The following is a 26242-nucleotide window of genomic DNA, read 5'->3' on the forward strand; positions in this document are numbered from 1 at the left end:
ACCGTAACCGTATAAAAACGGTTAAAACCGTAACCGTAAAAAATAATTAGTTACAGTTAAAAAATATATTAACCGTAACCGTTAATTAACGGTAAACATATGAAAACCGTTATTTAACCATATGGTTAACTGCATAGTTAAAACTTTAAAAATATAATTGTAACTCCATATAATGCAAAAAAATTTATCGAATATTCAGATTAAGATTTTCAAAAAAGTAAATGATACCGCATATGAAAAAATCTACGTTATAAAAAATGGTCTTTTTCTCAAACAAATATGTTATACTGTTATTTTGCTCGAAATGAAGAAAATTTTGTTTGTAACATATTTTTTGATTTTATGAAAAGTATTATAATAAGTTAGGTAACTCGTAAGATTTCGCCTCCGATATTAACCGTATTGTAGTCATCAAATAACTATAACCATAATTATCCGTAACCGTTGTAACCGTAACCATATTTAACCGTAACCGTTATAACCGTATTTAACCGTAATCGTTATAACCGTATTTAACCGTAACCGTATTTAACCGTAACCGTTTTAATTTATTTTTGTTTTTGTCTAAAAAACAGTTTTTTTTTTTTATAGTGTACCGCTTTTCATAAAAATTTTGTGATTGGTAACTGTCAAAGCGGTACCGGTTACCAATCATAGCCATAAAAATATACCTGTTACACTTACATCCAATAACATATAAAACAACAAAAAAGGAAAAAAGTTGTCGTTTATGGGAAACAACATACCAAACAAAGAAAATGAAAGTGCTCACGATCTATAAGATTCCAATTAGACAAATATTAATGATGATCATGATGGTTAATTAGAGTGTTAATAAAATGAATGAGGAAATAAAGAAGAGACACGCTTAATGGTGATGATGCAGCTTGGCATTAACTCGGTGTTATTTACGAACATTGTCTCCTTAATGCTCCTTTAGTTTTTGTATTTTTCTTTGAGCACTTTAAAATGAAAAAGATGGGTTTTTCTTATTATCCTTTTTTCTTATGGTTTCTGGCTCTTCACTTATATTTTAAACTCTAGTAAATTTCTTAGAGCCCACAAAATCCAAAATTTTGTTGCTTTTGATTCAACCACAAATTATATCGAAATTGTGATCCAGTGTAGGGTAATGTATGTTTCCATGACGTGTTATAAACACCACTCTACAATGTAAACATTATCATTAATCAATAAATCTCATAATTCCACATAAAATGAAAAATGGTCAAATAAATTCTGTCTATAAGAATCTTGGTCCAATTATATTCAGGAAACAAACGATATAACTATCATGTATATTATAAACTGGTAGTAATGAATCTACAAAATCTGTATATACTAAAATAACTATTAGAAAAACGAGGAAGCAGAATAAGTAAGCATTTTTCCGTATAGGTACATTCGGAAAAGCATGAAAACTCGTCGATCTAATATTTGTCAATGTGAAAGTTGTTTAAATAAACTAGATTTTATTCACCCCAAAATTTAGTTATATAGATTATCTCTTTTGATCGATGAAATATTTTCAAAAGAACTGAGAATACAATGAATGGACTTTAGGGGTGAATAAAATAAAATATAGAAGGCATGATTAACGAAAGTGCGTATGTAATGAATGACTAATGAATTACGCCATTAAGCAACCCCAAAAATGATCGAGATTGGTTAAATAAAATAATAAATATAGACTTAAAATATATAAAAAAAACACATGTTGTTATATATATTAGGGATATATAATTGAAAGTGGGCTTGCTTCGTTTTAGGTTTAGGGATTAAACTTCAAAGATTATAGATCATAGATTTGAGCTGTAATAAAGAGGTTCACACGTCTATTATCATACCAATATACATCAAAACTCTGACAGAGTTGGTACCTAAGACTGTGCCTAAGAACCTACATTAGACACAGAGATAGATGCTATGGTCTGTTGCTTTTAAAAAATTAATTACGTTTCCAAGGTTTGGGGTTTGGTATTGGTAATATACTATTAATATCTAGAGCAACATAATATATATTCCGCGTTCCTTGAATAATTTACCTTACCAATCATATAATTAGGAATCATGTTTTTCATTCCCTTAATTAATTCTAAGACTAGATTTTATCCCGCGGTACACCGCGGGTTGATTTTTTATAACTAAAAAATTATTTAGCAAAATTTTAAGTTGTATTTGTTTTGTTAATATTGTTTATTTTGTTTAGTGTTTCTGATTTTATAATTAAATTTTGATTTTTAATTCTAAGATTTCATCCAAAGTATATTGTTTAATATTAATATCGATCTAAACCCGTTACACCATATAACCCCGTTCCGTAAAATTAAACATCATTTGTTATTTTTTTTTGAATAATATTTTTATCCACTACGGGTCGCAGGTTCATGCGGATAAGCCCGTAGAGAGTTGCGGGTTTGCGTGTCGACCCGCCAAAAGAGAAGCTATCTTTTGAAATCCTTTGTTGTATTTAGAGGTTTTGAGAAAATATCCCTAAAAAATAATTTTCATTATATGAAAAAAAAATAGAAGTAGAAGAAATTGTAGTATCAAGTATCAACATTCCCGATTTTTACATCATTCGTTACTATTAATTTTTTTTTTGTAGATAAAAATCAGAAGTTAACTAAGTCGAGATTTTTAAAAAGATTGTGTAGAGATTTTTGGTAAATTGTTGAAAACTTATTTGATTTTAAAATCTTTACTTAAGGAAAGATTTTGTAGAGACTTTTGCTAAATATATGAGAAATGAATTTCATTTAAAAATCTTTACTTAAATAAAACAAATCTAAATAATTAATGCTAATGGCATGCCATTGTAAATACTTCTCAACTTCAGGATTTATTTGCTAATTGTGATCCAAAAATGTATATATAGATTTTGATTGGTCAACATTACAAAACCGTAGAATCGTGGTTTCTTTTAAACAAACAAAAATATATAGAATAGTATGGTTGAATGATTAAAAGAGAAAACAATAAATGCAACTAATAACTGCAAAGTGACAAATTTCTTTTGTAGTTTTCATTAAATTTACGAAGATCAATAATCATCAAAATAGAAATAGTCTTGATTTCGCTAACAAAACAAACTTGCTAATTCTTATTCACGTATTTATCAATTATCATTTGACTTTACTGTCGATTACTATCGTTTTTTGTTTGTTTGTTTTAGAGTGATAAAGCCTGGTGATAAGCCAAACAATTATCACTATCAGTAGTAAAATTGGTAGAGAAGCTTTGAAAGAGGACATGAATTATTTTATATTATTGTTAATGATATTTCAAACAACTGCTCATCCGATCGTCCACAATATCTCGATAATCTCATTACTCTCATTACTTAAACAAGTTTAGATATGTAAAGATAGATGCTATAGTATTGCTACATCTCAAATCTAGTCCAATTAGGTTTTCTCTAATTAAACAAATCTAAAAAAAAAGAAAGAAGGAGAGAGTTCGTACCGCAGAACAAAAGAAGGCACGCAAAACACGACTTCGGCTATCCATAATCCCATCCCATTAGAATATAAATATACAATTTAACGTTTTATAATTGTGTCTAAAACCATTAGTCCTCTAAACGTCCATTAAGAAAATAGCTAAACTAAAATAAAGATATAAATGTACTCAGTAAATCGACGTATAAAGTATCCGTAGGACCGTAGCAAACTATCTTCGACCTCTAAAGCAAAGTGTGCCGCCTTCTTTCTTTCTTAGATCAAAATTTTCAACTTAAAAAATGTAATTAAAAGTGGATATTCGTAATGTTTATCACGTCTACTAGAGATACAAATGAGATTAATCATTATAAATTTAGAATAATAACATAAATAATTAGACCCACACATAAATGCTTCTAATGATGAAATGATTATGTGGAAGACATACGAAGGTTTTCACTTTTCACCAACTAAACTCTTCACTAATCCCCCTCCCCCACATATATTTTCAAATATTTATTATAATATTGGCATCAAAATCTAACTTTTGTGTTTTCTTTTTCTTTTTCCCTTTCATTTTCTCACCTATATAAGTTGAGAAAACTAGATTTGAAGTAAGAGTCCATGGATGCATACTGAAACTAGATATTTCTAAAATATATACAAGAGTTGATAAATTAAGGTCACATAAAGATTCCAAGTCTTAATTTATACAAATATCATTTGATAAATTATTCTTGTTAGGATAAATCATTTCATGGAAGTGTACATAGTTTCATAATATACGTCTTTTTTTTTTGGCATCACAAGATATAACTGCTAGCTGTAGTAAACTATTAGGTCATTACGTTTTACAAGATAAGCAAGACTAAAAATATGGTTGTGGAATTTAATTGGCATTTTTTTCGATTTTCTCTGGAAACAAAAACACATTTGTTTGGAAAGTCTGTCAGTTGGGCCTTGGCCCAATTGGTTTACCTGGTAGCCAGAAATGCAGGCGGCCTGACTACCCCTGGCATTTAGTCGGAAGGCATTCCAAACTCGGGATAGGCAGAGTAGTAGTCCGTAAGGACCTAACCGTTAACACGGTGGACCAGTCCACTATGTAGCACCTTGGTGCGTTCTTACCGGATAGCCGATAGGGTTTATAAAAAAAAAAAAATTGGCATTTTTCTGTTTGATAAAATAATGGGCTTTTGAGGAAAAAAAAATATATATAATAATGGGCTTTGAATTCTTTAAATGGGCCATAAGCCCATAAACCATTTGGTGTTTTTTTTTTTAGAACTACGTATTCTTCAGATTTCAATTTCTCTTTCTCTGTTGCTTGTTCAATTTTCAGATTTGATAGCTCTCAAAATCGTTGAATTTCGGCGATCGAAGGTAAGGAAATTGATTAGAATACTTCAAATTTCTTTAAACCCTAAAAAAACCAATTCGATTAAAACTAACTAATCGATGCTATGGATCTTGAAATGTATGCAATTTTTTTTTCCAGAATCTTGGTTAAATCCATGGCTGATGCACAGTTGAAGAAAAGAGGCTATATCTGGGCAATTTCAGCTGGACTCAATGCAGCTCTTGCCGCCATTTCAGCCAAGTTCTTCTCATCTCTCGTAAGTTTTGTTCTTTCAATCACTAGTTTTGGTTGAGTTTGATAAATTTACTTAAAAAAGTTTTGATCTTTTACAGGTGATTAAGTATGGATTAGTTGTAATCTGCAATATGGTTATGTGGGCATGTTATGTTAACAGTTTAAGAGCTTTGTCCTCTCTACAAGCTACTGTCACAAACTTTGCTGCCAATTTTCTATCTTCTGGTTTAGCTGGACTCTTTCTTTTTCAAGAATCGTTATCGTTTCGCGTAAGTTTTGATCTTTTACAGGTGATTAAGTATGGATTAGTTGTAATCTGCAATGTGGTTATGTGGGCATGTTATGTTAACAGTTTAAGAGCTTTGTCCTCTCTACAAGCTACTGTCACAAACTTTGCTGCTAATTTTCTATCTTCTGGTTTAGCTGGACTCTTTCTTTTTCAAGAATCGTTATCGTTTCGCGTAAGTTTTGATCTTGAAAACATGTTTTACGTTATGTGTCGTGAAAGTGATGATCAAAGTCTGTAGACATTGAAGATTGTTATGGTGAAATGTGATATATGGGTTTGTGAGTTTAATGAGTTTTGGCTAATACATTTTAATACATTTTGGCAGTGGTTTGCGGGAGCTTTATCGATCACTATCGGAGTTCTAATCCTCAGTAAGTCGAGTGTCGATAAGAAGGTTAGCTCGGATTAATCAAGAATTGATATAATAGCTTTTGTTTTGGAGAAGGCTACTTTTGGTTGAAAGGAATTATACATGTTAAGTTGTTCTGAGTTTTGAGTTTTAGAGGCTATTTGATAAAGGGGAACATGTTTAACCAATATGCCAATTTGGTTTAATTCTCTTGTAGCTAGAGTCTTTACTTTTCAATTTGACAAACTAAGAAATGTTTTTAGCAGAGTTGATACATATACGATTTTATCATTTAATACGTATTTATTGGCACAACCAAACGAATGATTATATAGCTAAAGTATAGTACATCCACTAGCTACACCTCCCTTCGCTATAAAGAGGACAAAGAAACCCTATCAACTTCTCCCCTCAACCAAATCAAACTTAAACTTTAAATTGTAAATAGCTACTAACATCATCTTTGTAAATAGCTACTAACATCATCTTTGTAAAATAGCTACTAACATCATCTTTGTAAAATCGACTATCCACTATCCTTTATGTTGAATAGATACTCCCGCGAGTTCGGTCGTTTGCAGATGAAGCATTTCGTGTTAACGTCTCTAGCGTGAGGATTAGAAGCACTTCACACGATGGTGATGATATTGGCAGACCAAGAACCCAAGTGGAAGTGTTTCGGGTCAAGTTGTTCGGTTGGATCCTCCATTTGTGATATAATTGCGGGTTCATGGAAATGGACACAAAACAAAAATATCTCCATGGTGGCGGAGTACAGGTCGAACTGCGGTGAGAAGTATAAACTCGGTCTCATTTAAGCCCTTTTCTTTGCCATCATCGGTCAGTTGCTCTGAATCTTTTGTTTTATATTTTCTTTTGTCAAGTTTATTTTCTTGGACTCTAATTTACTGGAAAAAGATGAAACACACAAAGATAATTAACAACAGCTATATATAGTGAATATCAGGTCGATTGTTTTTGAACAAAAAAAAGCTATTTACATCAAAAAGGCGAAAAAATCAAGATCAAATAAAAGAAACAAAGTGACTGACCAATCATGCAACTGACGAAGAAGAGGTTTAGAACGAGACCGACTTAAAAATTCTCACCGACTAAATTTAGATTTCATTATAAATACGTGGATTCTAGGCAAACCGACATGTTAATAAATACGAAGGAGAAATTGGAAGTTAAAAGTAAAGGACTATATATTGGGGCACAATCAAATTTGGAACGTTGATTCCTCCTACCCTATTGTTCGCCAGTTGAATGATAATTGATAGGTGAAGTTGTTTTGTTTCTTTTATTATGTGTTTGTCTTTGTCTAGTTTGTTGTCATGGACTATAGTTTGCTCATGAATAAATTTACACACAGCTGTAATAATGGATATCATGTCGATTTTTGTTTTATGTAATTTACGTTAAAGAGGGGGACAATTCCAAATAAGTACTTCAGTGTGGAGTAAAAGCTAACGGGAAAATATCTACTAAAATGTAATCATCTTTTTTCCAAATCCAACAATATGGAACATTTCAAAGAAGCGCTTGTCAACATTTGACAATTGGACTCTCTTAGTGGTTTATCAAGTATTTCCATGATTTGTAGAACGCCAAAAAAGCACAGAAAAGTTCAACACTTTTTATTTTTGTTGAAGGAAAGAGAAAAGGCTCATACTTTCTTAAACCTTTGTGTTTTAGACCAACACTTTCTTTAACCTTTTTTACATTAATTTGTTAGGTGTTTGATTTTTCAGATAAAATGAGAATCAAGTTCGATGTACCATGTCCGCGCGAACACACATGCATGTGACTTTGTACTACTTCGAATGTTTCTTGGCTTTTAATGAGTAATTTTGATTCGTATTGTTAAGTAGAACTAATTCCACAGGTCACAAAACAAAAGTGTTGACTTACCTATAAAGAGAGACAGAAGAACACACACACACACACACACACAAAGGTTTACTAAACTCAAAACGATCAGGTCATAAACTACGTGCAAACCATTTCATCGGTCTCCATCAAACATCCTAAAATTGAAAAATCAAATCTTTTTTTTTTTTCCCTTGAATTCTCATTTTATTTTAATATTCATGATAGTAACCACATGTCAAAATCTTAGGACAAAGATAGAACCGACATGTAAGTCACTACTTTTGCCATGAACGTGCTTACCATTTTCTTTTATATTCCTACTACTTATATCTCTATCCTCTGCATATTTTTTTACCCGTAAAATTATAAACCCATCTTTCAAAATCTATTAATTTTTTTTCCCGTTGACAATCTAGTTATGCCTCCTCCGGCAATGCTTACGTTTGACGATGGTTTAGCCCGGAAATCTAACGACAATGAGTGGCAAGGTTTCAGAGTTTTTCCCGGAGAAAACAAAAACCCTAACCCTTACCCTGATTTCAATTTCTTGGTTAAGAAGGCAATTCTGCATAGCGAGAAATCAACCAATCCTCTTTTCTCCCGTTCTTCGACAAGAGACGATAGCTTCAAGATTGTGTTGCCGCCTGCGATGCCTCCTCCTAGAGACTCCGCAGTTCCGCTTCCTATGCTCCCGGAGCCGATGAGAGTCCGGAAGAAGCTTAGCCACCAAGAATCAGTCATATTTATGACGAAATCGCGTTACTCAGAGAAGATTCTCTACAAGAAAGAAGATTTCAAATGTAACGCCTTCTGCTTGTCTCTACCTAGCTTCGGGAAAAACAAGCCAGTTAGATCTTCTTCGAAACGCCAAGATTCGATGGGAAAGAAGATGATTAGAGCTTCTTCCTTCACGGGATCAACTGTTTCTGTACGCGCCTCGCTAGAGAAATTCGAATGCGGTTCTTGGGCATCGACGACAGCTCTGATTCAAGATAACGGTCGGTTGTTTTTCGATCTTCCGATGGAGATGACGAAATGCAACAGCCGCGGTGGAAACGGAGGAAGAGATGTGCAAGAACCGGTGACTTCCGGATTCTTGTTCGATAGAGAAACAGAGACTTTGGCTCTTAGAAGCGTTTTAAAGACGAGGAGTACTCGAGATCACCGGCGATCAGCTGAGACTTCACCGCAACGTCGTGTAAGATTCTCGACTTCGTCTGCATCGGCTTCAGTTTCGTGCCCTACTTCGCCGCGAACTTGTATCACTCCACGTTTGCGTAAGGCTAGAGATGACTTCAATACCTTCTTAACCGCACAAAACTCTTGAATAAGGAAACCAAAAACAGAACACCGAGAGTTTTTTTTTTTTAATATGTATGTATGAATGCAATGTATCTACGGATGATGTGTAAATATTATGGAGAGAAAGAGTGTTGAGTCTTTGAGAAATCAAAATCGACAAAGGGTTTATGTTTCTGAAATAAGTCAAAAGTAGAATTTTTAGTGTTTGCTTTAGAAGCTCTGTTTCTAACTTTAATCTCAAAGTTTTGAGGGTTTGTGTGGCTTTGTTGAATCTTTGCGAAATAAAAGTTGAAGAAGAGTAATTGTAATTGCAAAATTCAATTTTTCATGTTTGTTTCGAAGCTCTCTGTTTGTGACTTTCATCTCCAGGTTTTAAGGTTTATTCAAGTAATTTTCTGTTAGTTTATTTGGTTGTGTTAGGTGATCAAAAGCTTCTTAAAACTGGACAAAATGTTGGTAACATAACCTAATACTGTATAAAGAGAGCATAATACGATATTCAGATCCAAAACGCCAAATAACGCAAACGCGATAAGAACAAAAAGAGGGTGTAATGGCCTAATGGGTTAGAGAATTCGTCAGCGTTTTTAAAACGGTTTATTTCAGTTACTTGTATCGAAAAAGACACGAACAACGTCCACAATCTGAGCTCGGCAAATCGGACATTTCCCTCCACTCCAGTGTAGTTCGTTGGCACATTTTAGGCACATGCACATATGTCCGCACCTATACAAAACCGCCTCGACCTGTGTTTCGTCGCAGACGCAGCATTTTCGTTTCATTGGGTTTTCTCGGTGAACTTTCTGTTGTAAGCTCGCGTTAGCATCTAAACACGTTTTGACAGAATCTCGTAGTACTGACATTTCTTGCTGAAGCTGTTGGATTTGTGATCTCATACCGCTTATCAGCTCCATTTCCTGAAAAACGTTTTTAAGCGGTTCAATGATTCTTCCATTAGTGCGGTTACGAGTTTCTATTGTATAACAAGAAATCGATAAAGACTCACAGGTGAATGAGGATTGTGAACAGATAAGACAGGAGTGGAAGTCACGTCAGTGTCTTGAGAACTCCATGATCCTGCAGGAGACGATGCAAATATCTGTGAAGAAGAAGATTGGCTCAAATCATCTCTATCGTCTTGCTCTTCGCCTTTCGCTAATGGCTCTTCTTCTTTGACTTCTTCTTCAGTTTCATTTTTCTCTTCCTCATCCTCTTGTTGCAATTCCCATTTTTCAGAGTGCTTATTTGAGTGTGTCTGCACGCGGGACATCATGAGATTATCGATCTTCTCTCGCAACCCGCTCTCCAGAAAATCTGTCACAGTTCTCCTGTATTTCGCAGAAAACACATTTTCTTAGTCAATGGTTAAGCATAAAGAAACATGGCTTATTGATTTCAATGTTACTTACCGCTCAAGGAGTCTGCGTATGTCCTCTCTCTCAGACCGAGTGTTCATTACTTCCAGGTACCGTGACTTCCTCAATTCCTCCCAGTAACTCCGAGGCCTAGATATTTCACTAAGCCAGTCGTCATTCGGTTCTCCATAATAAGACTGCTCATCTTCATACTCTTCTTGTTCTCCCCATCTATTCAAATATGACGTTTCTTGTTGATCAAGGCACTGGTCCATCTCATTACTATCATGAACCAGACCTTCTGTTTCTCGAGTTTCTTGCATATACTTTTCCACATTGTTCTCGCCTTGATTCTGTCTCAACCGCGATTCTTGAGTCAAACATCCGCTCGGGCTTGTCTTTTCTTCTTCTTTCTTCTCAGACTCGCCATCATTGCAAGTTTCTTCTACTTCTTTTGTTTCTTGCAGCTGAAGGCATTTCGTTTTTGATTCAACACTTCCACTTACTGTTTCTTCTTCCTTAGATAAGGTTGCTTCCTCTATCTTGCGGTTACGGACTCTCAAACGCTCTGCGAAAAAAGCTTCGAGAGTAAGACCGCCGTTCTTCAACCTCATGCTTGTGGTAGTAGTTCCTTCTGTTTCTTCTACGGATTTGTTATATATCTCAGCGGATCGTTGATGATTCTTCCTTTTATCTGCTGCAGCCGCAGCGTTTACATGAAATTTCTCCCTGCGTTGTCGTTCAAAGATCGAGGATCAGAAAAAGTAAACCCTAAGAACTAAACTCAAAACATAGAACAGAGATTCTGAACAAAACCTTAAATGCAGAACTGCAGAGCCTGATCCGATTCGGTTTGATCCGGTTGTTTTTGCGTTAGACCGGTTTCTATCTTGAATCGCAAGACAGCTATTGAGGTTCCTTAGCTTTAGCATTGACTGGAGACGACCACGTTGAGTAAACCTAGAAACTGCGTTGCGGTCAAGAAGCCAATCCAATTCGCGGTGGCGATCGCGTTCCATTTGCATAAGCAAATCGGTAAACGCTTGCCGTCCTCGAATCCTCGGAGAGAAACTAACCACCGGAAAATTACTTTTCTCCGACGACGACGAAGTGCAACAAGGCCTCGGCGTTCTGACAATCGTGAGTCCACCGCCACCACCGCTGCCATTATCTCCGGCGGTTAGTTTCTTCTCTTCGTTGCTAAGTCTCCGAATTAGGTCAGCGACTCGTCCCCATTTGCTCTCTCCAGAATCAGAAACCAAAACATGTGACCTAGATTCAATCTCCACCGTTCGATCAACAAATTCAGAATCTCCGTCGATTGATGAAGATTCTGAAAGACCGGAATTCTGAACACCGAGTCCTGACTCGCTCCGACTACTACTCACCGTCGATTGGCAGCTGCTCGGCGAGTTTCCGCCGTTGGATCGGTTTAGCCTCGCCTCCCATATCTGAACCAGAGAAGAAGCACCGGGACTATCATTTCTCTTCGATTCTACTGGAGATTCAAGAACACGATTGTTCTTGTTATTGTGAGTCTCGATCCAAGAATCGACCAAATTCTCATCGGAGACATGAAATTTGAAAACCTCTTTCACCGGAGATTTCAGATTCGTCTGGTAAACGCCAGCGTTTTGATTACGATCTCTTAAGACTAAACCGAATCTTTGAGAAGACGCCATTTTTTTAACAATCTAAGAATCGAAAAATCGAACACAAACTCAAATGCCCATTAGAGTTTTGAAGCGATCGAAAGAAGTTAGAGGACAACTCTGTTTTGGGTTAGTGAAAACACAGATTTTTCTCTCTGTTTTTTCCTGTTAAAGAAACAGAACAACAACAATTGGTGGAGATAGATACGATGAAGAAGAAGAAGAAGAAACAGAACCAATGAAACAGTATTTGTGCTTATCTGTTTAGTAATAAGACTTTTAAATGTGTGAGTCCTAAAATGGCTCTGTTTTGTCCCTTAAACTTGGGAACGTGTCTGTAAAATAAGGGAATAAAGAATGAGGTGTAAGAATACAGAGGATGAGGTGTTGAGGAAAAGCCTTATGTGGCCAAAAGTGATAAATTGTTGTAGAAAACTAAAAAGCTACAATTTTGGAGAAAATTAAAAGGTATTGTATAACAAATGTCATTATACTTGTAAAAACATTTAATTAGTAATGCCAGAAAATAAAGCATTTGGTTACTATACTAATTAAAGGGTAATTAAATTATTAAGGATTTAGGCTCCTAAATGCGAGAGTCAAAATGGAGCCGTTGAGGAATTTAGCCGTTGTCGAGTGGGGAACCATGCACTTTTATATGCCGCATCATTATATCATGTAATCAAATTATATGCCACATCATTAATCATGTTAACAAAATAATTAAATTAAATAAAATAAATAGTCAGAAAAAATTAAACAAAATATTAAAAATTTAAATTAGGTTAGAAATGAAGGTATCGACAAAACAAAGATTGAAACAACTTTCAAAATATATATCATTTATGCTTACACTATTATCTTGGTATTCATTCTCTTTCTTCTAACTCTTTCCACTTTGCATTTAGTAAGTGTGGTGGGTATGCTGATAGGCATGTAAGCACCATATATAATAGAATTGGACAACGAATTGGTTTTCTTGGACTATTTATAAGTTGAGAGACTTTGGAGTATTGAGAGAGAAACTGGTTTTTAAAGTGTTTGTATATCGTGTTCATTGATAAATAAGTGAAAATTTTAACAATGAATTTTATCAGTCAAGTGAACGTGGATCGAACATGCGACCTACAGATTCATGTGTTAGGATATTATTAAGATAGAATCAAATCGTAAGACTAAATTACGATGAACTGTGATCTACTTCTCCACTTCAACATAGATGTAAATTGAATGATTAGTATAAACCTGACTAAAAGTGGTGATCGATAAAAACTAATCTAAATAGTCTCATATTAACTATCAAATTTATCTTTATCTTTTTGACAAGCATGGTAATATAAATAGGAATAAAATTAAGTTTGAGATTTTTCTATTGATCAGAAAAGCCGTCTATTATCACATGCAAGTGAGATTATTGAACTCTGATTGAGAATTTTTTTTTTTTTTGTAAGTGTATATATATAAACTGAAATCTATAATTTTTTAATATACAAATCATTTTAAGATAAAATTTAAAATACATACAGATTTGCCTTCAATTTTCTGAAAATGATTTTATCTCAACAAATATATTTTTAATAATCCTTTTGAACATGCTCATGATCATGTCTTCATTAAAGGGGGATTTTAGTTCAACCAAAAACTTTCAACATGAATTGTACAAGAAATGGTTTTTAAAAAATTTTCAAAGTAAGATGAAGATTAAAAACTGATGTACGATACGTAAAACAAGTTCCAACGCAACAACTCACAATCGATGAATTGGCTATATATGTTGATCAAACATTAGATATTAACAATTTAACATATTGGTCATAATGAAAGTAATTTGAAGACATTGTGGATGATTTGTAAGAGAATGAAGATTCTATGAATTTCACTCGTCAATTCACCAACTAGTTCTATTGATGCGTTGGAAAAAGATCCATTTGGAAATTTAATATTTTGTTTTTGTAACTTTACTTGGTTAACGATAATATTGAACTCTTGTGAATAAAATATATGAAATCTACTAATCTAGCTAGTACCCAAAACCCTATACATGCAACTTTAATTTTTTAACTAGGTATTTGGTGGATTTAGTTAGAAACCAAAAACTTTAGAATCCATAGCTAAAATTCATGAGAAAACTAATACCAGCATCTTAGTTTACTAACTTGGTCGTGATTTACTAATGTAGTTTTGGTAGGGCTCAATAAACGTGGCCTATAATATTGCTACTTTTGTTAGAGGATCCGAGCAAATCCATGTATGATTGTACAAGAAAATTGTTAATTTCGATTTAACATGCTTTGATATGTCATCATCGTCCAATGTAAATATACGTTTGTGAATTGTAGACAAAAACAAAATAAATAATAATAGCTAGTATCATATAACCGACCAAGGACAGACTAAAATAAACCAATCGAAGTTGACAAAAAAATATTACAATTAATCTAATCCAAATAAGTCAAAACCCTGATTTCAAATAATGCAAAGATCATTATTTATAATAAACATTACATATACGACATGCAGGCAAGTCACATGAATATTCAAATCTTAAAAGTTGTGCCTCCCACGTAAAAGCATCCCATTAATTTCCAAATGCAATATATAAGTTACTCGCACAACACACCTCTCATCAAACAAAATCATCAAAGCCAATCAAATAGAGATAGATATCAAGAAAGCAAAATAATGAAGTTGGCCGTGATCTCAGTCGTCGTCCTACTGGTGATTCTCGTGGCCTGGCCGGTATCGGCTAGCCGGAAAGACTTACCCCGATCGGGAGGATACGGAGGCGATGACGATGATGATACAAAGTCATGGTTTCCTTTGGACAATCTATTATCGTTGAATTACTATGATAGGATTTGTCCAGATTTTGAGAAAATCGTTGATAGGAAAGTGAGGGAATGGACTAAGAGTGACTCTTCCCTTGGTCCCGCCCTCCTCCGCCTTATCTTCCACGACTGTGGTGTCACGGTATTGCAATTATATCTTCTTCCTTAAATATTTATTTAACATTAATTAATCGTTCAATAATTGCTTAGTAATTATTTTAACATTACTTCATGCTGTGTAAGCCAATGTTTTTGATTCATATATGGTTTACATTGTCCTACCAAAAAAAAAAAAATATGGTTTACATTGTTCTAAAATGGGTCTCACTTATTAGAGGTTGGAATTGTTCTTTCGTCTATCTAGACCATATTTAGAATATTAATAGTCAATAGATATAAGTTTCTTAATATTTTGAAGACGGACTTACGAGATTTATTCTATGCATAAACGCACCTTAGTGTTTTTGCCCATATCTAATATAGATAAGCATTTCAAAAGATAATAAATTGACTATTTTGTAAATGAATTAACAACTTTCAGGGATGTGATGCGTCTGTTCTTCTAGACTACGAAGGGACAGAGAGAAGATCTTCGGCGAGCAAAAGCCTAAGAGGCTTCGAGCTAATCGACGATATCAAGTCTGAGATGGAGAAATCTTGCCCCGGATTAGTCTCATGCGCTGACATCCTAACATCAGCTAGTCGTGCTGCCACCGTCCAACTCGGTGGTCCTTACTGGCCCAACGTCTACGGTCGTCGTGATTCCAAAAACTCTTACGCTAGAGACGTTGAGAAAGTCCCTTCAGGCCGCCGTGATGTTACCGCCCTTCTCGAAACGTTTCAATCGTACGGTCTCAACATCCTCGACCTAGTTGTCCTCTCCGGTGCCCACACCATCGGAAAAGCCTACTGTGGTACCATCCAGTCGAGGCTTTACAACTACAACGCAACCAATGGTTCAGATCCGTCGATTGACCCAAAATACGCAGATTACTTGCGACGCAGGTGTCGCTGGGCCTCTGAGACCGTTGAGCTCGACGCCGTAACTCCAGCAGTGTTCGATAATCAGTACTACATTAATCTTCAGAAGCATATGGGAGTTTTGTCGACTGATCAGGAGCTTGTTAAGGACCCAAGGACAGCTCCACTTGTAAAGGCTTTCGCGGAGCAACCACCTCAGATGTTCAGACAACAGTTTGCTGTGTCAATGGCTAAGCTGGTCAATGTTGGTGTCCTCACTGGTGAAGATCGTGTCGGAGAGATCAGGAAGGTTTGCAGCAAATCTAACTCCAGAGCTTACTAATAATAAATATTATCCCTCATGAGTTTTTAAAAGAATCTTTTGTTTTGTTGAAGTCATTTCTTGTTTGATTTTTGAGCTCTTTTCTATTGTAACTTGTTGTCTAAACAACAACAAAAACTGTGAATCATTCTCGTTACAACTTCTGATTTACATTTATCCCAAATTGACTTGAACCATTATTATATTGGTCCAACATAGACAAATATATCATCATGTTAATGCTAATAATCCTAAACGTTAACTATAATAAACCAAGTAAATAGCTGTGATGATAGATTCTGGTGCAGGGAAATGAAAGATGGGAGGCACAATCAGACGACATCACGTTTTTAGGGTTTCTATAAGACTGAAACTCATGAAAAAAACACAGTACAAAAGATGATATATTCTTAAACATTGAAGAACCCTGAGAATTTAGAGAGAGCATAATTAATTATGCAAGTAGAAACAAACCAGTAGTAGAAAGCCAAGACCCATTTAGTTTCGTTTGCCTCGAAGGACACCCTTACTGCGACGATTCTTCATCCCCAGCTTAAACTTCTTCTTCAACTTCTTCCCGATAGGTTTAAGCGACTTGATTTTCTTTTCATCATCCATTTCCACATCTGCAAACAACAAATAGTATCCCAAAACAGAACAGAGCCTTAATACCAACACTTTCAAAGATATTACACATAAAAGGATCAAGCAAACAATAATTTAGCTTAAACAGAAACTAGTATACTTGTAGATGCAATTGTGCACAAAATTCAATATCAAGAAACCAACAAAGCTTTTAGATAAAATGATAAATATTTCTCTTAGCAAATTGCTATGCACTCCCAATACTAACTTTGATAAGTCACATTACTATAACTTTCCCAAGAGAAATGAACTAAACCCATCAAAGATTTCAACAAAAATGAGTGATTCTAATGAATTTCAAATCCTAAAGATTAGCAGAAATGTCAATTCTTTAAGCGTTACCTTATCTAATAGGAAATCGAACAAAATCAAAGAGGCAACTTTAGCAAATTCAACGAAGCGAACATACCCATATCGTTGGCGATTGTAGTGGTGGCAGAAGCAGACTCAGAGGACGGCGTCGCAACTTCCATAAACGGAGAAACTGGTGGTTGACGAACTGGTAACTTCGGAGCAGCGAGTGCGGCTTCAATAGCGGCGGATTTGGCGTCTTCTCTCGTTAGAGTGAATGATTCCTTCTCCACAATTTCTCTTCTTAATGCTCTCAATCTCTTCACTTTCTTGCATCTCATTGATTTCGCCATTGTTGCGCAAGTAATCAGAGCTTGAAGAGAGTTTCGAAATTAGGGTTTTGAGGCAAAAGGGGTTTTGATTCCTGCGTCGGATTTGTTTTATATCGTCTAAACCTAATTGAGGAACAAGAAATTGCTCCTGTTCTGTTTGGTTACTAGTATAATTTTATCTTATCCATATTAAGAGCCTATTCGCAAAATTATTGGCCCAATTTAGGCCCAAATAAATAGAAAAGAACGGCTTCGAATTGGAAAACCCGGAAATACCCTTCTTCGTCTCCGTGCAGATCACAACACTGTTTGATTTCTGAGGAAGAATCTATTGTTTCCATTAGAAGAAAGCTCTAACTTTCTCGTCGAAGCTTTGAGCTCTACCTCTTCATCTCCGGGTTAGTAATATTCTTTTGTGGATCGGTAGTGGAATTTTGTTCTTCGTCTTGTAATTTCGTATGTGTTGTTGTTGTTTCTCGATTAGGGATTAGATCTTTGCTCTTTCGTTGAGATTTGATAAATTTCGATGGATTTAGCTTTGTATTGATTGTGTTATTGAACATGAAAGCTTCTGTTGAATCATAGATCTAGAGTTGGCTTTGCATTCTCGTGATTACGAATTGAGATTATGACTTATTAGGATCTGGTGATAAATAGTTTTGTATCATTCTCGGACTTTTGTAGTTTAGTCTTTACATAATCGAAATCTTGAAGAAGATTCTATGGAATCTAAGAAGTAAATGTTGATATTAGTGTTTGGTTTCAAGAGTTAAAGAGTTTTGAAGTTGGAGTTGTTATTGATTGTGGTGGTTTTGTGGTTGATGTGAGATAAAGATGTGTTGATTGTGATGGTTTTGGTTTGATGGCAGAGATGTATAATAACATGGGACCTCAACCTGGGATGCAAAGACCTCCAGGAAACCCTGAGCCTGGTCCGTTTGGAAATCCATTCACTGGAGCTGGCTCGGGATTTATCCGTGGTGGTTTGGGAGCGTACGGGGAGAGAATTTTAGGATCAAGCTCTGAGTATGTGCAGAGCAATGTAAGTGAATTCTCCATATCGCATGTATTATCTATTTTTTATCGTTTTGAAGTTGATTTTGACTCATTGTTGGAAATGAAACAGATAAGCAGGTACTTTTCTGATCCGCAATACTATTTTCAAGTGAATGATCAATATGTGAGGAACAAATTGAAGGTTGTTCTGTTTCCTTTCCTACACCGGGTAAGCGAGTATTCTCTTTTCTTCTTCTGTTTGAGACCTTCTCATGCCAGCCGTTAATTAAACTAATGTGGATTCTGTTTTAAATCCTCAGGGACATTGGACTAGAATATCTGAACCAGTTGGTGGTAGGCTCTCATACAAGCCTCCAATCTATGATATCAATGCTCCAGACTTGTACATTCCGTTTATGGCATTTGGTACCTACGTTGTTCTTGCTGGCCTTTCATTGGGACTTAATGGAAAGTAAGTTTCGATGAGTCCTTTCCCTATGCTTCTCTCTTAGAATTTGAGTCTTATGGCTTCAATGATTGATGTGGACACTGAAGATTATTAATCTGTTTATACCCGAATTCTCTAGGTTTACACCGGAAGCTTTGAATTGGCTGTTTGTGAAAGGATTGGTTGGTTGGTTTTTGCAAGTAATGCTCCTGAAAGTAACACTTCTATCACTTGGTAGCGGAGAGGCGCCATTACTTGACATTGTAGCATACGGAGGCTACGCTTTTGCTGGTCTATGTCTTGCGGGTTTTGCCAAGATAATGTGGGGATACTCGTACTACGCGTTGATGCCATGGACTTGTCTATGCACTGGGATTTTCTTGGTGAAGACGATCAAACGTGTTCTATTTGCTGAAGTAAGAAGTTATGATTCGAGCAAACATAACTACCTTCTGCTGTTTTTAGCCTTGGTCCAGTTCCCTCTTTTGATATGGCTTGGGAACATTAGTGTTAATTGGCTTCTTTGAAATGGATTTTGTGCAAAAAATACGTTTTTGTGAATTCTTATTGGTACTTGTAGCGTAATTTGAACGTTCTTGGTATTTGGCAATGTATGTTTGTTGTCTATTCTATTCATTTGCATGACGTGAAGAAAGAGTGATTTTGAATCATTGTATTAGTCTCTTTTTGTTACCATTTTATCACCATTATTATGGGTTGCAGGAATTCCAATTCGATAAAATAAAATATACATATTTCTATCTTCTTGTATATGAAAAAAGCTGGCATGAGAACCAATGAGAGAATATGGATTGACATTTAATCATTAATCAACATCATTATTCAGTGAATATAAAATTTCTCTCTTTCCACATACATATTGTACTAACTATAATTTATTCTAATCATTTTATAATTAGAGGCTTGGTCTCTCTGCTAAATAAAAATGCATGTTTGTAACCATTTCCCTGAACTTATATTAAAATAAACACATCATGATCTATTAAAAAAACACATCATATTCTTGGTCTGCCTTAAATATATTGGTAAAGTTATCAATTAGGTTGGATATCTCATTAAATAATCAATGTTGATTAAGCAACTATTCATGTCTCCTAGTAATTGTCACATCGTCGTTTGGATGATTCTACCTTAACCCAAATGGTACTTTAATAGACTTTGCATTTTAAAAGTCAATGAAGTAAGCATTGTCTTTATCTTTGTGATCATTATACATTTAAAACTATTTAAACTTTACTTATTGTGGTAGAGTATGATTTTGTAACTAGATTCACATATAAAGTGTCCGGATAAAAATTGAAACTTGTGGACTTAAACTTAAGCCACCCATACCTTTTTAACGTTTTGCCACTTGATTAAGCTTCAAGATTAGAACTTTGAATAAATGATAGGTTCTCACGATTGCCTTACATTCGAAGAAAACGTTAAATAATTTTTTCTTTCTTCTAAACAATTTAGAAAAAAAAAAAATGACAAAGAGAGAAGTTTGTTGAATCAGTAGTTGCAGAGACATGGTTAGTTCCGCTGACTCTGTCATCAAGTCATCTTCTCTCCCGTTTACTTTACGCTCACATCTCTTTTTCTCCAGAAATCGAAAACAGAGACATTCATTTTTCTCTCAAACACAATTCTTTTCTCATCTTAAGCAAAGTTTTCATCGAAATGAAGAAGTTTGAATCATCTAACTCTGTTTAAGATCTCATTTTCTCTGGAAAATTTACAGAAAAAATTCAAAAAAATCATTACTTTTTAACTTGCTTACACTTTCTCACGCAACAAACGTAAAACCCACAAAAGAAATTCGAAGCCCAAGTTTTCAAACTCTGTTTTTTTCTCTGATCAGAAACTATGACTTTGATTCATAAAGGAGCCATCTTGGCTCTGTTTCTAGCGTTGACTATGGTGGTCAACGGAGTTTTCGGGAGATTCATCGTGGAGAAGAGCAGTGTGACGATTCTAAACCCTTTGGCAATGCGGTCTAAACACGATGCAGCCATTGCTAACTTCGGTGTTCCTAATTACGGTGGTTACATGATCGGTTCCGTTGTTTACGCTGGTCAAGGAGCATATGGATGTGACTCTTTTGACAAAACTTTCAAACCCAAATTCCCTCGTCCTACCATTTTAATCATCGATCGTGGAGGTAACTGTTTCATTCAAATTGCTTCTGCAAATTAGATTATGTTTCAAGTTGCAAGTTTTTGGTCAGAAATAGAAAGTTTTATCATTTACATGAAATTTTTGTTGTATAATTAATCCAAAAGCTTTCTCTTTTAAGTCTTAGTTTTACATCTTTCAGTCTCCTTTTTGATCCAAATTCCTCTGCAAGTTAGACAATCATCCAAAATTATAGAAAGTTTTGTCATTTACATAGGAGACTTGTCTCAATCTCAATTTAATTGGAGAAGACCTTTAAAGCTATCTCTTTTTAAGTCTTATTTTACATCTTTCAATCTCCTTTTGATCCAAATATTAATGCAAATTTGGTAATGTTCCAAATTTCTGGTATACCGGACTTGTCTCAGTCTCAATTTAGTTTGTAGAAGAACTCAAAAGCTTTATCTAATTTAAGTAATTGAGATTGTGACAAGTCTTTCAATTTGATATGTTCCATATTTCTGTGTAGATATAGAAAGTTCTGTTATTTACATATGTGACATAAAGCTATTTATGATTGAAGAATTAGAAATGGTAAATATTTGGTTTTGATTCGTTGTTTTGTTTTGCATTAGAGTGCTACTTTGCATTAAAGGTATGGAACGGTCAACAATCCGGTGCAGCAGCAGTTTTAGTAGCTGATAACGTTGATGAGCCATTGATAACTATGGATTCACCTGAGGAATCCAAAGAAGCTGATGACTTTATAGAGAAACTCAACATTCCTTCGGCTTTAATCGACTTTTCTTTCGCCAATACACTCAAGCAAGCTCTTAAAAAAGGCGAGGAAGTAGTCCTGAAGATAGACTGGAGTGAGTCATTACCTCATCCGGATGAGAGAGTTGAGTATGAGTTATGGACTAACACGAATGATGAGTGTGGTGCGCGGTGCGATGAGCAGATGAATTTTGTCAAGAACTTCAAAGGGCATGCGCAGATTCTTGAAAAAGGAGGATACTCTTTGTTCACACCTCATTACATTACATGGTTTTGTCCTAAAGATTATGTTTCTAGCAATCAATGTAAGTCTCAGTGTATCAACCAAGGGAGGTATTGTGCACCTGACCCTGAACAAGACTTTGGAGATGGATACGATGGCAAAGACATTGTTTTCGAGAATCTGAGACAGTTATGTGTTCATAGAGTAGCAAAAGAGAATAACCGGTCTTGGGTTTGGTGGGACTATGTTACTGATTTTCACATTAGGTGTTCAATGAAGGAGAAGAAGTATAGCAAAGAATGTGCTGAGAAAGTTGTTGAATCTCTTGGTAAGTGACATCACAATCGTTTTTCGCACCTTTTTTTCACATTCAGCGTCTTGATTTTTCTCTTATTCTCAGGTTTGCCACTTGACAAGATCAAGAAATGTATTGGTGATCCTGATGCTGATGTGGAGAATGAAGTTTTGAAAGCTGAGCAAGCGCTTCAGGTCTTGGTTTTCTTCTTGAATTCGTATATATTTTACGTCTTTGAAACCGATTCACTGAGATTTTTCTTCTTTCTTACTTATAGGTAGGACAAGGTGACCGCGGGGATGTCACAATCTTGCCAACATTGATCGTCAACAATGCTCAATACCGCGGTTTGTTTCATTCCATCTCATTGTAACATGTTTGTTTAGAAACTAGAACTCAGTCTGTTACCGAAAAGTTAAAGATGCTTAAGTTTATAATCTGATTCATTTCTCAGGTAAACTCGAGAGAAATGCGGTACTAAAGGCTATATGTTCAGGATTTAAGGAAAGAACTGAACCGGGAATCTGTCTAAGTGGAGGTTAAATCAATTCCCTTTAAGCTGATCTTCTCGTGGTAATAGAATGTACTAAAGAACTCTTCTTTACACTGTTGAAACAGATATCGAAACAAACGAATGTCTCGAAGCAAATGGAGGGTGTTGGCAGGACATGAAGTCTAATGTAACAGCTTGCAAGGTACTTGATTATAACCGATGAACTTCATGGACTACTTTTTCATAGCTATTTGGTTAGTCTTACACCTGAAAATGGATTATTTCAGGACACATTTAGGGGAAGAGTCTGTGAATGCCCTGTTGTGAATGGTGTGCAGTATAAAGGAGATGGCTATACCTCATGTGAACGTATGATCTTGAACTACTAACATCTATATCTTGTAGAAAATTTCATTATAAACATTTTGTGTTCTGTTTTGAAAAATAAGTCATCTTTGGTTGAATGTTATAACAGCTTATGGCCCTGCCAGATGCTCGATTAATCAAGGAGGTTGCTGGTCTGAAACCAAAAAGGACTTTACTTTCTCCGCTTGCTCGGTTAAGTGACTCTACTATGTTTTGGCTTTTTCAGTAACAATGCCATAAGTTGCTCATTTTTGACAAATTTTCTCCAATTGTTGAGTTCAGAACTTGGAGACATCGGGATGTCGCTGCCCTCCAGGCTTTAAAGGAGATGGTCTTAAATGTGAAGGTGAAAACTTTTTATTTTCTCTAGACTTCAAAATTTCTCACCATGTTTTCTTTAACTGATTCATCTTGTTTATATCTACTACTATAGACATTGATGAATGTAAGGAGCAATCAGCTTGTCAATGTGATGGATGCAACTGTAAGAACAAATGGGGAGGCTTTGAATGCAAATGCTCTGGAAATCGTCTCTACATGAAAGAACAAGACACTTGTATCGGTAAGTGTCAAGAAACTAACAATAAAGATCTAAACTTTGTCAGATTCTTTTGACACAATCCAAGACTCATATTCTCATTTCTTGTTTCTTTCGTTTAATTTCTCGCAGAGAGAAGCGGATCAAGAATCGGATGGTTCTTTACGTTTGTGATTCTAGCTGCAGTTGCAAGCGTATGTGTAGGTGGTTACGTATTCTACAAGTATCGTCTCAGGGTATGCTTTCCAAACATTTTTTTCTTCTCTTTAATTAATCTTCAAACTCATCATCACCATCATGAATCTATCTAATGATCATTATTTTGTGTGTGTCAAAACCAAAATGCAGTCTTATATGGATTCAGAAATCATGGCGATTATGTCTCAGTACATGCCATTGGAGAGCCAAAACACAACCGATCCAATGACCGGTGAATCTCAACAGCAACAGCTGAGATTAACTTCTGCAGCTTAAATTTATAATTAACCCTCAAGGAAAAGTCATTATAAAGAGCTAAAGATGGAATTTTTCTTTGTTTAATCTTGAAAAATACTTCTTTTGGGGTCATTTTTATTGACTCTTTTCATTCTTGTAGATAAGATATATGCATTAAGGTTTTGAAAGTGGGAACAACAAAGATCTCTTTGGTCATCTGTTAAATTACAGAGAAATGAATTGGTTGGGTAAATGTAACAGTAAGGATCTTTTTGTCATAAAAAAAAGTTTGAGGCTTTAATCAAAGAATGTAATAAATATGGGGTCATATATGAAATTCTAATAAATGTAAGATTATGTTCGTCGGGAGGAGTCAACGCCAAAAAGAAGAGATGGAGAATGCTTTGTCGCCGTCGTTGTTACCGTCGCCGGCAAGTGAAGTTGCTGCGAGAGTATCGTCTTTGTTCGTTTATCCGATCAAATCATGTAAAGGAATTTCTTTGTCTCAGGCAGCTCTCAGTCCCACCGGTATTAACAGAAACTAGTTCCCTCTTCCATTTCCGAGAAAAATTTCCCTTTTTTCGATTTTTACTTCTTGGGTTTCATATTAGAGCTATTTCTTCTTGTGGGTTTAAGTTCTTGGAAGATATCAAGTGGAAAAAATTAATTTTTGGGCTGTCCTGCAATGATGCTCTAAAATAAAAGTGTATAAGACTTGGAATGTGAATGATTTAGTGTGAAGTAATTCAAAACAGTTTGATGAAGTTTGTCATATTTTAGTGTGATTTGTCGGTGGGGAAAGTAGAAAAGCTAAGTTTTTTTTTTGGGGTCTTGGTTGTTTAGGATTTCGATGGGATCGAAACTGGTTGATTGTGAACTCTAAAGGAAGAGGATTGACTCAAAGAGTGGAACCCAAGCTTTCGTTGATTGGAGTAGAGATGCCTGAGCATGCGTTTGGAGAAGACTGGGAGCCTGAGAAGAGCTCTAACATGGGTCAGATTGTTTTTATGTCTTCTTTTTCAACTGACTTTTCATTTATGAAGATGGTCTTTTTTTTTCTCATGTTTTGGGTGTGTTTGCAGTGGTGAGAGCTCCTGGTATGGATGCCCTTAAGGTCTCCCTAGCTAAACCCGACAAAATAGCAGACGGTGTCTCAGTTTGGGAGTGGTCTGGCTCCGCACTAGATGAAGGAGAAGAAGCATCTCAGTGGTTTACAAACTTTGTTGGGAAGCCTTGTCGACTTGTTCGTTTTGATTCAGGTTTTATAAACTTTTTCCTGTCTTAATCATACAGCTTGATTCCTGTGAAAGATTTTGGCGGTGCATGTTTAATCACGAGCCACATCTTTGCTTTTTATATTGCAGCCTCTGAGACTAGGCCTGTGGATCCAAATTATGCTCCTGGTCACATTGCGATGTTCTCGGATATGTATCCATTCTTGCTTATATCACAGGTCAGAGGATCAAGTTCGATTTCTTTCTTTCGGTTCTGCTCTAAATAGTCTCGTGCTATTTCCAGGGTTCGCTTGATTCCCTGAATAAGCTTCTCAAGGAGCCTGTACCAATCAACCGATTTAGACCCAAGTATGTGTAAAGGAAAGACCACAGTGTTTTTATTCCTTTGTAACAACACTTGATAACTGTCACTGGGAAATGTTACAGCATCTTTGTTGATGGATGTGAACCATTTGCTGAAGACTTATGGACAGAGATCCTTATAAACGGTTTCACCTTTCACGGTGTGAAACTATGCTCCCGTTGCAAGGTATATCAAAATCTTGTCAAAACTCCATGAATCTTTTTTTGTTTGGTTTGTTCTTTTAAGGATGAGGTTTTTAATTTGTCCATGATCAGGTACCAACGATTAATCAAGAAACTGGTATTGGAGGTCAAGAGCCGATTGAGACTCTGAGGAATTTCAGGTCAGACAAAGTTTTACAGCCAAGGAGGAAACCACAGGGAAAGGTAAAGAAAGATCGTGGTTCCGTTTATCGTCATAACAAATGAGTATGAGAGTTTTGAATGGTATATCTGAAAATGATGCAGATATACTTTGGGCAGAACATGGTTTGGAAAGATGGATTCGGCGATGGAATAGGCAAAACAATTGAAATTGGTGATTCCGTTGTTGTCCTTGGAAAACTCTCCTCTCCTGCTAAAGCAGCAACTTGAAAGAGCTTAGTTACTTGCTCCAAGAAACTTGCAGCTTGTTATAAATATATAATTGTGAATCTCTCTCTCTTATTCTTTCACGAGAACTGTGACCACTTTTATCAGACACCACATTTGACCCCCAAAAGAAGCAACCACATCAAAT

At 35.5% G+C, this 26242-nt stretch overlaps 8 protein-coding genes across 11 annotated transcripts; 6 read left to right on the forward strand and 2 right to left on the reverse strand.

Annotated features, from left to right (window-relative positions):
• Positions 1 to 4724: 4724 nt before the first annotated feature.
• On the forward strand, positions 4725 to 6667 carry LOC9326971. 4 transcript variants are annotated; one of them, XR_002329498.1, is made up of 5 exons: positions 4725 to 4826; positions 4942 to 5059; positions 5136 to 5306; positions 5390 to 5498; positions 5652 to 5664. XR_002329498.1 is itself a non-coding variant. In XM_021013831.1 (5 exons), the coding sequence occupies exons 2-5, from the start codon at positions 4958 to 4960 to the stop codon at positions 6388 to 6390; spliced, it is 504 nt and encodes a 167-aa protein (XP_020869490.1). In that variant the 5' UTR covers positions 4725 to 4826; positions 4942 to 4957; the 3' UTR covers positions 6391 to 6667. The 4 variants fall into 4 exon arrangements, 3 of the variants coding, with proteins under 3 accessions (XP_020869490.1, XP_020869489.1, XP_020869491.1); XM_021013831.1 differs by lacking the exon at positions 5390 to 5498 and adding an exon at positions 6229 to 6667 and having other exon boundaries at positions 5652 to 5720; XM_021013830.1 differs by lacking the exon at positions 5136 to 5306 and adding an exon at positions 6229 to 6667 and having other exon boundaries at positions 5328 to 5498; positions 5652 to 5720.
• A 93-nt stretch (positions 6668 to 6760) lies between these two features.
• On the forward strand, positions 6761 to 9153 carry LOC9326972. Its single transcript, XM_002890864.2, has one exon. The coding sequence runs from the start codon at positions 7969 to 7971 to the stop codon at positions 8875 to 8877; it is 909 nt and encodes a 302-aa protein (XP_002890910.1). The 5' UTR covers positions 6761 to 7968; the 3' UTR covers positions 8878 to 9153.
• A 118-nt stretch (positions 9154 to 9271) lies between these two features.
• LOC9326973 lies at positions 9272 to 12241 on the reverse strand. Its single transcript, XM_002893606.2, has 4 exons — positions 11024 to 12241; positions 10262 to 10936; positions 9859 to 10180; positions 9272 to 9769 (listed from the first exon to the last, which is right to left on the reverse strand). The coding sequence occupies exons 1-4, from the start codon at positions 11887 to 11889 to the stop codon at positions 9455 to 9457; spliced, it is 2178 nt and encodes a 725-aa protein (XP_002893652.1). The 5' UTR covers positions 11890 to 12241; the 3' UTR covers positions 9272 to 9454.
• A 2181-nt stretch (positions 12242 to 14422) lies between these two features.
• On the forward strand, positions 14423 to 16166 carry LOC9329714 (peroxidase 7). Its single transcript, XM_021012998.1, has 2 exons — positions 14423 to 14829; positions 15229 to 16166. The coding sequence occupies exons 1-2, from the start codon at positions 14449 to 14451 to the stop codon at positions 15988 to 15990; spliced, it is 1143 nt and encodes a 380-aa protein (XP_020868657.1). The 5' UTR covers positions 14423 to 14448; the 3' UTR covers positions 15991 to 16166.
• Positions 16167 to 16237: 71 nt separating this feature from the next.
• Positions 16238 to 17344, reverse strand: LOC9326974. The gene is made up of 2 exons (XM_021013000.1): positions 17024 to 17344; positions 16238 to 16595 (listed from the first exon to the last, which is right to left on the reverse strand). The coding sequence occupies exons 1-2, from the start codon at positions 17256 to 17258 to the stop codon at positions 16468 to 16470; spliced, it is 363 nt and encodes a 120-aa protein (XP_020868659.1). The 5' UTR covers positions 17259 to 17344; the 3' UTR covers positions 16238 to 16467.
• A 183-nt stretch (positions 17345 to 17527) lies between these two features.
• LOC9329715 (protein YIF1B) lies at positions 17528 to 19354 on the forward strand. The gene is made up of 5 exons (XM_021012999.1): positions 17528 to 17634; positions 18107 to 18279; positions 18364 to 18462; positions 18554 to 18705; positions 18821 to 19354. The coding sequence occupies exons 2-5, from the start codon at positions 18109 to 18111 to the stop codon at positions 19206 to 19208; spliced, it is 810 nt and encodes a 269-aa protein (XP_020868658.1). The 5' UTR covers positions 17528 to 17634; positions 18107 to 18108; the 3' UTR covers positions 19209 to 19354.
• An 816-nt stretch (positions 19355 to 20170) lies between these two features.
• LOC9326975 (vacuolar-sorting receptor 6) lies at positions 20171 to 26217 on the forward strand. The gene is made up of 19 exons (XM_002890867.2): positions 20171 to 20845; positions 21435 to 22127; positions 22200 to 22288; positions 22372 to 22441; positions 22549 to 22632; positions 22713 to 22789; positions 22875 to 22956; positions 23063 to 23145; positions 23236 to 23299; positions 23387 to 23515; positions 23624 to 23727; positions 23840 to 24454; positions 24770 to 24919; positions 25009 to 25185; positions 25291 to 25379; positions 25445 to 25509; positions 25588 to 25690; positions 25780 to 25890; positions 25972 to 26217. The coding sequence occupies exons 1-12, from the start codon at positions 20551 to 20553 to the stop codon at positions 23963 to 23965; spliced, it is 1896 nt and encodes a 631-aa protein (XP_002890913.1). The 5' UTR covers positions 20171 to 20550; the 3' UTR covers positions 23966 to 24454; positions 24770 to 24919; positions 25009 to 25185; positions 25291 to 25379; positions 25445 to 25509; positions 25588 to 25690; positions 25780 to 25890; positions 25972 to 26217.
• Positions 24260 to 26224, forward strand: LOC9326976 (mitochondrial amidoxime reducing component 2). Its single transcript, XM_021012960.1, has 8 exons — positions 24260 to 24454; positions 24770 to 24919; positions 25009 to 25185; positions 25291 to 25379; positions 25445 to 25509; positions 25588 to 25690; positions 25780 to 25890; positions 25972 to 26224. Exons 1-8 carry the CDS (start codon positions 24283 to 24285, stop codon positions 26095 to 26097), a joined length of 993 nt encoding a protein of 330 aa, XP_020868619.1. The 5' UTR covers positions 24260 to 24282; the 3' UTR covers positions 26098 to 26224.
• Positions 26225 to 26242: the final 18 nt, after the last annotated feature.

The sequence above is a fragment of the Arabidopsis lyrata genome, assembly GCF_000004255.2.
Source record: "Arabidopsis lyrata subsp. lyrata unplaced genomic scaffold ARALYscaffold_1, whole genome shotgun sequence".
In the NCBI taxonomy this organism is placed as follows: Eukaryota; Viridiplantae; Streptophyta; class Magnoliopsida; order Brassicales; family Brassicaceae; genus Arabidopsis; species Arabidopsis lyrata.